This window comes from Cotesia glomerata, linkage group LG5 (assembly GCF_020080835.1).
Source record: "Cotesia glomerata isolate CgM1 linkage group LG5, MPM_Cglom_v2.3, whole genome shotgun sequence".
Lineage (NCBI taxonomy): Eukaryota > Metazoa > Arthropoda > Insecta > Hymenoptera > Braconidae > Cotesia > Cotesia glomerata.
The window spans coordinates 23,342,787-23,349,714 of NC_058162.1; the positions used below are offsets into that span (position 1 = coordinate 23,342,787).

A 6,928-nucleotide genomic window follows, 5' to 3' on the forward strand; every position below is an offset into this window, starting at 1 on the left:
TGGAATTTGTATTAAATATAAATATTTACGGTTCATTTTTTTATGTTTTTGTGTTAAAAATTTTGTAACACGAAATATAAAAAAAATGAACTATAAGTATTTATGTCTAATACAAATTTTGCAGTACAATTTGTTCATATTCGTATCATAAATTTTTTAACGTATATACAGTATCCCTCAATAATAACGTTAACTAATACTCATCTATTGGGTAACTTTTCTATAATTAAAAGTTATCATTTTTCAACTATAATATTAACAAAAATTTATTCATTTTCGCAACAAAAAGATAACATTTTGTTTTCTAAAAGTGAACCTTCTGTTATCTTAAATATTATATTTTGTTATCATTTTTACTTAACATTTTTTTAACGTAAATATGCTATCAATTTTTTACTTTTTGAGATAACTTCTTATAAGGACATTAAGGATACATTTCGGTAGAAAATTTGTCAACTTGTTGAAAGTGGAGATTGTTGGCATCTAACTTTTTTTAGATAACTTTTTGATGTTATTAAGTTGCCAGTGTGCCGCTTGGGATTGTAAAAATATTCAAAATATTTTTAAGATTTAAATTTCCCGCGCTGAGCACCAGCGCGCTATCTGGCGGTAAAATTAAAAACCTTACACAAAAAAAAACATGTAATTATTAACCTTAAAATTAACACCCGAAAATAAATTAGTAAACAAATAAATGAGGAGTTAAAAAAGATAGTAATTGTAAATATTAATATTCAACAATAATAAAATAGTGTTAAAAATGGCCGAAGTTTCCGGGCCGATGGACACAGACTCCTATACTGAAGCCTCAGACGATGTAAACACAGATTTAGATACTCTAATACAAAAACGTAATTTATTAGCTGACAATTTAACAGTGGTAAGTTTTACAAACTATTATTATTTTTTCTAATTTATTAATTTTTTATTTCCTAAATTTCTTAAAAAAAAAAAATTATTTTTTTATTAAAATAATTTTATTTATCCCAGCAACCTAGATATGAAAATAAAGGCGGCGCATTTACGACCGGGATAGACATATTCAGCAAAGAGGAGCAGCAAAAGCTAGAAGAGCGCGCGAAGCGCTTCGGAATGAAAGAAAATGCCCGTCAACTGGACGTAGAGGACGAGGAAGAATTATACGAGAGCATGGGAGTCTCCGAGAGTGACGAGAGCGCCAAGTACACGAGGTTCAACACTTTGCACATGCGAGGTACGGATAACATGAGTACACAAGACGTGTTTGATTACTTTAAGGACTACGCGCCAGCTTCAATCGAGTGGATCAACGACATTTCTTGCAACGTCGTCTGGCTGGACAAAATTTCAGCCGCCAGGGCGCTGATAGGCTTATCCAAGCGCATAACCTCCAAGGAGCCAGTCAAGGAAGAGGACGACGCGATGGAGGGCCTTGAAAAGAAGCCTGCGGTTAGTATCAAGGACATTGATTTTCCTCTGCCTCCAGGAATCTGGAGAAAAGGCGTAGAGTGCGCAAAATCCAAGACAGTGCTGCTGAGGTTCGCTACTACGTCGGATAAGAAGCCCGCGAATGCTGAAAAAATGAGTGAGTATTATAAAAAACACGGGAACCCTAATTATGGCGGGATTAAGGGGATCTTGACCCAGTCCAGGAAGCGGAAGTACAGAGACGTCAATTGGCAGGAAGAAGAGAAGGAATCTGTTAAGGAGGGGTTCAAAAATCCCTGGGGTTCTTTGTCGGAAGCTTGGGGAAGTAACGACCCGGTTGAAGTTTATCAGCGCGAGCGACCTCTGTTGGAAAGAACCGGAATTAAGGAACGGTTGGGAGTCAGAGCGAAGGAACAACTGATAGAAGGAACGGAGAGGGAGGGTAAGGTTAAAAGCAAGGTTATGAATATAAACATGGCGCAGAATGTTGACGATAAAAGTGAAGACAGCGTTAGTCAGAGCGACAGCGACAGTGATGATGGCTGGAATAAGAGGAACAAGGTTCTTAGGATGAGGATGCACGCTGATGATGAGGAGGAGAAGGTTCAGAAGAAAAGGCTCACGCAAATGAAGCTCAAGATGCAGGACAAGGTTCAAGGAACTGATTTGAGATCCAGGTTAGGAAGGGGAAAACCTGCGGTTTATCATGAGCCTATTAGAGTTACTGTTACTAATTTGGAGTATGGGAAGAATTTGCGTTTGGAGGAGGAGGAAGAGGAAGAAGAACAAGAGGAGGAGGAGGAGGAGGAGGTGGTTGAGGAGGTGGAAGATAATGAAGAAGAGGAGGAGGAGGATAAGGAAGAAGGAGAGTGGGAAGACGAGGAACCGGTGCAGGAACCTGAGGAATCGGATTCTGAAAGCAGCGACGTCTCGGAGAAGGAAGTTCAAGGTCCTAAGGGGAGTGTTATTAAGGTTATTACGCGGCCGAAACCTAGAGTTGCTTCTACTGTTTGGGCTAGATTGAATAATGAAGAGAAGAATAGTTCTGAAAGGTAATTTTGATTTTTTATTTGGTAATAAAAAATTTGAATAAATGATTTTTTAACATTAGGTGATTTAATAGTTACTAGCAATCTTGGAGTCACTACGTGACTTGTGAATTATAAATAAATAAAATTTTGCTTTATTAAATTATGACTTTTGTTAAATTGCACTGTACTTTTTTAACTATTGACGTTTGTGAAGATATAAGCTCATCCCGATGTTACACTCATCAAGAGCTTTCATTTGAGTACCCACATGCATTTTGATATATTTTCCATATATACATATATATAATATATATAAATATATGAAAAATTGATGTGGGTAGTCAAATGAAAGGTCTTGATGGGCGTAACATCGGGATGAGTTTATATCTTTAAAAATATCAATAGTTCACAAGATACAAGGTCGTTTGTTAATTATGTTGAATAGCACCGTAATTTCTTAACTATTGACATTTTTGAAGATATGAGCTCATTCCGATGTTATCCTTATCAAGAGCTTTCATTTGAGTACTCACATGAATTTTCATATATTTTTCATATATACATATATATTAGGGTGGCGCAAAAAAACCGACTATTTTTTTTTTTTCAATCTCGAGTGAAAAAATGTTAGTTTTTGATGTTTTAAGAGCTCTCTCCAAAGAACAGGTTAAAAAAAAATTTTTAAGATGTCGCTCCAAATTTTTTTAAATTTCAAAAATCGTCAAAAATCGAATTTTTTTTTTTTTTAATTTTTTTTCTCGTTACGGTATAATTTTATAGACTAAAAAAAAATAAGTTTCTAAAAATTTCAGTTCAAAATTTGAATTTTGAAAGGTCGCTCATAATTTTTTTCAATTTATTAGTGCATTAGTTTAGATTTTTTCGAGCGACCTTTTACTATTCAAATTAAAATTCCATGCATTTTTTTTTTTTTATTTAGTACAATAATCGATAAAAATACATCACGAGATGAACTAAAAATCAAGCACAACTTTTAAAATATCATTTTTTTTTAATTTAACAATTTTATTTAATCAACTGCCAGGCGTGGGTTCGAATCCCAAGCTGGTCTTAGAAACCAGCTTGGTTGAGATTTGTCCTTGCCGCGTAGGTTAAGATTTTTTCAAACCAAAAAGACCCCAACGTACCACTCCCAACACTTAAAGTCGGCGATATGACTAATTGAAGAAAAAAAAAAAAAAAAATTATGAGCGACCTTTCAAAATTTAAATTTTGAACTGAAACTTTCAGAAACTTATTTTTTTTGGTCTATAAAATTATACCGTAACGAGAAAAAAAATTAAAAAAAAAAAAATTCGATTTTTGAAATTTTAAAAAATTTGGAGTGACCTCTTAAAAATTTTTTGTTAAGCTGTCCTTTGGTGAGGGCTCTTAAAACATCAAAAACTAACATTTTTTCATTCGAGTCTCAAAAAAAAAAGTAGTCGGTTTTTTTGCGCCACCCTAATATATATATATATATATATATATATATATATATATATATATATATGTCGGAAAAGCATTATTAGGGGCGTTAGTACAGTCCATTGGATTCGTTTATTCAATTATTTATTAATTTAGAATAATTAAAATATAACACTGATCTAAATTTTGAAATATAATGTACGCTAACTTGTATAAACAATACTACGATTAATTATCCAAATATAATTAATATACAAGGTAAAAGCGCCGGGGAATGAGACCGAGAACGAATCCGGAGTCAGCAGGATATATTCGATGTCTTTACTTGATCAATGCTCAACGAGAACTATTCGTCTCAGTACTCTAAGTACTTCTTCTCTCAAAAAATATTTCGACAGCCCTCATTGTCTGTCGATATCTTTAACTGTATACTTTTTACTTCTATCCTGTGACCTCGGCTACGTTTGGTGACCATTGTCACTCCGGACTCAAGCCCATCGCCATAACCATAAAAATTATAATCGGCTTAAGTTATAAATAATTATTAAATATTCTATGCTTTACAATTTTGCTTAAAACTAACAGACAAACTAAAATATTGGGAATTTCCCTATCTCTAGGAAAACCCAGCTCGATATTATCTCCGACATATATATATATATATAAAATATATAAAAATTGATGTGGGTACTCAAATGAAAGGTCTTGATTAGTGTAACATTGGGAAAAGCTTATATCTTTAAAAAATGTCAATAGTTCACAAAATACAAGGTCATTTCTTAATTATGTATCTAGAGATCAAGCATTTTCGAATGCAGCCTAAATACTTATACACTGGCCACAAAATTTTTCTTATTCTCTTAATAATATAGATTAATAGTTAATCCATCCTTTATTAAATAAAACTTATTAATAGTTAATAAATATTTTTTAATAGTTAAAAATATTTATTAATTGTTAATAAACATTTGTTTAGAATCTTGAATAAAAATTGAGGATAAAAATTAAACTTTGACACTTTTTATAACTCAATAGCTTCAATAGAAAATTCTATTAGATCAGAATCATCAATAATTTTCTAATAAAAAAATTGAAGAAATCAAATGAATCTAAAAAGTATATAAAAAAAAAAATAAAAATTATTAGTGAATTTTATCTTTATTATAAAAAGTTATGGATTATTTGTTTATGAATCTTCACATTGCACTGTAAACAATAAGATGTATTCACTCTTAAAAAATTAATTAAATGTTAAGAAATATTTTTTAGCTATTACTAAACATTTATAAATAGTTAAAAAATATTTATCAACATTTAACAAATTATTTATTAAACACAATTTATTGTTATTGATAATAAATTATTGCTATCAGTTAATAAATATTTATCAATTGTTAAAAAAATTTGTTCAAACTCTTGAATAAAGAGTGAGGATAAAAATTAAACTTTGACACTTTTTATAATTCAATAGCTTCAATTGAAAATTCCATTAGATTAGAGTCATTAATATTTTTTTAATAAAAAAAATAGAAGAAATAAAATAAATTATAAGAATATTAATTAAAAAAAAAAAATGAAAATTATGAATGTTTCTTATCTTTATTATAAAAAGCTATGAGATTATTTTATTACGAATGATCTTTACATCGCATCGTAAATAATTAGATTCTTTCATTCCAAAAAAATTCATTAATTATTAATAAATATTTTTCAACTAATAATAAATATTTCTTCACAATTAATAAATGTACTTTTCTTCCAAAAAAAAAATTTATTAATAAATAAAAAAATATTTAGTTACATTTTATAAATGAACAAATTGTCTCTCAATAAATTAATTTATCAACAGTTAATAAATTTTCTATCGTTGTAAATTGAGATTAGACTATAAAAAGTAAAATAGGTAATTTTTGTTAAATTATTGTAATAAATTTTCCAATACTACTTATATTAAATAAATCTAATTACAGGAATGAAGTGAAAAGTGTAAAAGGTGACCTTAGATCTCGGCTGGGATTCCACAACAGAGGAAGATCTCCCCTGAGAATAGAGGTGAAAAACGACAAGTACGCTGAAGAAAGTGACTCGGAATAATTACAACGATCGTTGACAACTATAATATAATTATAATTAATTGAACATATAAATACTGATATTTAATTTTAACTGTCAAATGAAAAGGCAAATAACTTTTTTACAATAAAATTGCCTTAATAAATAAATAAATAAACTCTGCTCTGCTTTAAATCCTAGCAATAACACAAACTAGGAGATGGGAAACAATGAAACTTTGATTATCGGCCAATAAAGCCTTTTTTTATTAGGACAATAATACTTTTAAGTCATTCATTTTTTATATCTTCAATACATTAATAATTATTTCTTTTTAAATACATACACATTTACATTTATTAACGAACATTTGACAAAAAGATGAGTTCATTTAAATAGTAATTTGTTTCTTTTTTAAAGATCGACACTTGTGCCTTCAAACGTACGAGTTTATCAATTAATAGTATTTTAATTAATTAAATATTAAACATATATATATATAAGCTACATTCATAGATTGATACAAATATTAAATAAAAACTTAGCGTATAAATCTAATTGGGTAATTAGTCTAGTATTTAATTAAACAAAAAGGATCCCATTGTGCTAATGTAATGTAACATAACATATCGTGTGACAAATGCCAAATGGAAGTATAAATTATTTTTTTTCCTAATCACTTTGCAAACATATTCTAAGCTTAAAACTGAAAAAAAAAAATTTGTAAGCCAAAAGGGCGCTCAATATTTTTTTTTTGTTAATTTTTGCAAGTATATTCTAAGCTTTATAATAAAAAAAAATTTTTTAAACCAAAAGAGCTCATGTCTAAAAATATACGCCCTTTTGGATTTAGAAATTTGAAAATTTAGGAATTTAAAACTAAAATTTTAGACCCTGAGTATTATTTTGATCTAGTTTTATTTTTCGAATTTTTTATCAACGTTTTGTAATAAAACATGCATTTTTTTGAAGCCAAAAATGCGTAAATCTTGAAGTACGCCTTTTTGGTT

At 29.4% G+C, this 6,928-nt stretch overlaps 1 protein-coding gene across 1 annotated transcript; it reads left to right on the forward strand.

Annotated features, from left to right (window-relative positions):
- The first annotated feature begins 665 nt into the window (after positions 1 to 665).
- Positions 666 to 6,026, forward strand: LOC123265629 (nuclear cap-binding protein subunit 3-like). Its single transcript, XM_044729447.1, has 3 exons — positions 666 to 880; positions 991 to 2,459; positions 5,837 to 6,026. The coding sequence occupies exons 1-3, from the start codon at positions 761 to 763 to the stop codon at positions 5,958 to 5,960; spliced, it is 1,713 nt and encodes a 570-aa protein (XP_044585382.1). The 5' UTR covers positions 666 to 760; the 3' UTR covers positions 5,961 to 6,026.
- The last annotated feature ends 902 nt before the right edge of the window (positions 6,027 to 6,928 follow it).

Excerpts from the sequence above, each read along its gene's own strand:
- LOC123265629 (XM_044729447.1), top strand. The coding sequence starts at position 761 with ATGGCCGAAGTTTCCGGGCCGATGGACACAGACTCCTATACTGAAGCC. Across the intron at positions 881-990 it reads TAGCTGACAATTTAACAGTG|CAACCTAGATATGAAAATAA; the intron begins GTAAGTTTTACA and ends TATTTATCCCAG. Across the intron at positions 2,460-5,836 it reads GAGAAGAATAGTTCTGAAAG|GAATGAAGTGAAAAGTGTAA; the intron begins GTAATTTTGATT and ends ATCTAATTACAG.